Raw genomic sequence first — 1,770 nt, 5'->3', positions numbered from 1 at the left:
GCACGGTGCTGCGGCTTCTGAATAAATGAAAATGACAGATTTTCTTTTCTGGATCTCTGACAGACGAACTTCAAATCAGAACTCGTAAAGTTTTTCTTTTTAATTATCGCTGCCATTTTCATGAATGGACACTTCCTTGTATCTGAGGCAGGAATCATAGCCTTATATGGTGTTTTTAGGGTGGTAATTATGCTAATCTCCTCTCACGTGCACGAGCAGCTGGATAGAACAGGTGTAGTTTACGCAGCTCATTTACGCACTTTTCCTGAAGATAGAAGAGTTTGTTGAATCTGACGTGACATGTTCATACAAACCCTTTGTACGAACAAAAGTAAGAGAAATTTAGGATAAAAATACGAACATGTTCTTGCATGAGGCTTGGTTTGATTTCTTTGTATGTATGGATCACTTGGGTTGTTACCAACATCTGGTGAAAATTTCATGTCATTAGCACCTCTAGAAATATATTTACTGAGAAAAATGGTGACGTGTTCAAGACTTATTTTACCCACTGTATACATTTCAATGTGTTATAGACGACTGCTGGACAAAGGCACCAGTGAAAACAGACTAACTTAAAACTTGAAAATGTTCCTCATTTATTCACTTTTATTTTTTTTAAAAATGACATTTTAAATATATTTACCTTTTGTTAATGTTTTCAAAAGGTGCATCTTTTATTTCTCCTGATTTTCCCGCCCCAGTGATCGATGGTCCCCGGCAGGTGGCAGTGAAGGATGTCACAGACTCCTCAGCTCTGGTCAGCTGGTCCCTTCCTGTGGCTCCCACAGACAGAGTCACCATGGTTTACATGCCCAGCTCAGACCTCTCAGACCAAACCACGGTGGAGATTTCACCACCTGACAAACAGTACAGCATTGATGGTCTGAGGCCAGATACCAAGTACAGTGTGTCACTCATTTCAAGGTGGGGAGATGCCTCCAGTGATCCTGTCACCTCTACATTTATCACAGGTGGGCATTTATTGCAAACAGTTTTTTATTCTTTTCATTTCTTACTGAATATTTGTTTAGTATAGAAAATTTATCAACTGTTAATTTGTAGAAACTGGTAAACTAAAGGCCTTGAAGAAATACATATAACCCATAGCCCTTAATACCACAGTTTTAGTCTGAGATCAACATATATGGAGAAATAACATTTATAGATTATTTTGGTCGAACCTTGAAAATAACCTTATATGAAAGCTCATGAGATATTTTGAGACTTTAAAAGATCTTACAAGATTACTAGTCAGTTCACGCAGAGTACAATCTTTTATTAGGATGATTTTAAAAGTTCATGCAATGATTACTTTCTGATAATTTTTTTTAAAAATCATTGAGTGGTTTATAAAATATTATGCTAACAGACAGGGTTGACTGACTGTCAGCTATACTTAGCTGTGATGAGACCTTCCATTAAGAGTAACACCATCAATGGGAATGCAACACTTCACTATATTTACAGTATACAGGGTAATGGCTGAAGAGTTTAATATGAACAAACAAAGAAAAGGACTTAATTTAATTTGTATTTTGGAGGGATTCAAATTTAAGCACATGTATGGGGTGCCATTTGTAAAGTTATACAGTCAAAAATTACCAGCAATATTTTTATTTTATTTAACATTTTATAAGAAAAAAAGAACAGATTTAATTTTCAAAGTCAGTTTTTCACCATATGATTCATATATTTATAAATGTCATAGTTAATACACTAAATATTTAGCCTTTTAGAAGGAAAATGGGTTTAATTTTCACCTGATTT

The 1,770-nt window shown here is 35.0% G+C and overlaps 1 protein-coding gene across 1 annotated transcript in view; it reads left to right on the top strand.

Annotated features, from left to right (window-relative positions):
- Positions 1–1,770, top strand: part of tnca (tenascin Ca) — a gene marked incomplete at its 5' end in the record, with an annotated part of 132,241 nt that overhangs the window by 72,107 nt on the left and 58,364 nt on the right. Inside the window, 1 exon segment of the mRNA XM_014029633.1 lies at positions 705–974. Within this exon segment, the coding sequence (XP_013885087.1) occupies positions 705–974 (270 nt within the window).

Source organism: Austrofundulus limnaeus, unplaced genomic scaffold (assembly GCF_001266775.1).
Source record: "Austrofundulus limnaeus strain Quisiro unplaced genomic scaffold, Austrofundulus_limnaeus-1.0 Scaffold931, whole genome shotgun sequence".
Taxonomy (NCBI): Eukaryota; Metazoa; Chordata; class Actinopteri; order Cyprinodontiformes; family Rivulidae; genus Austrofundulus; species Austrofundulus limnaeus.
This window is presented reverse-complemented; position numbering and strand designations above follow the sequence as displayed.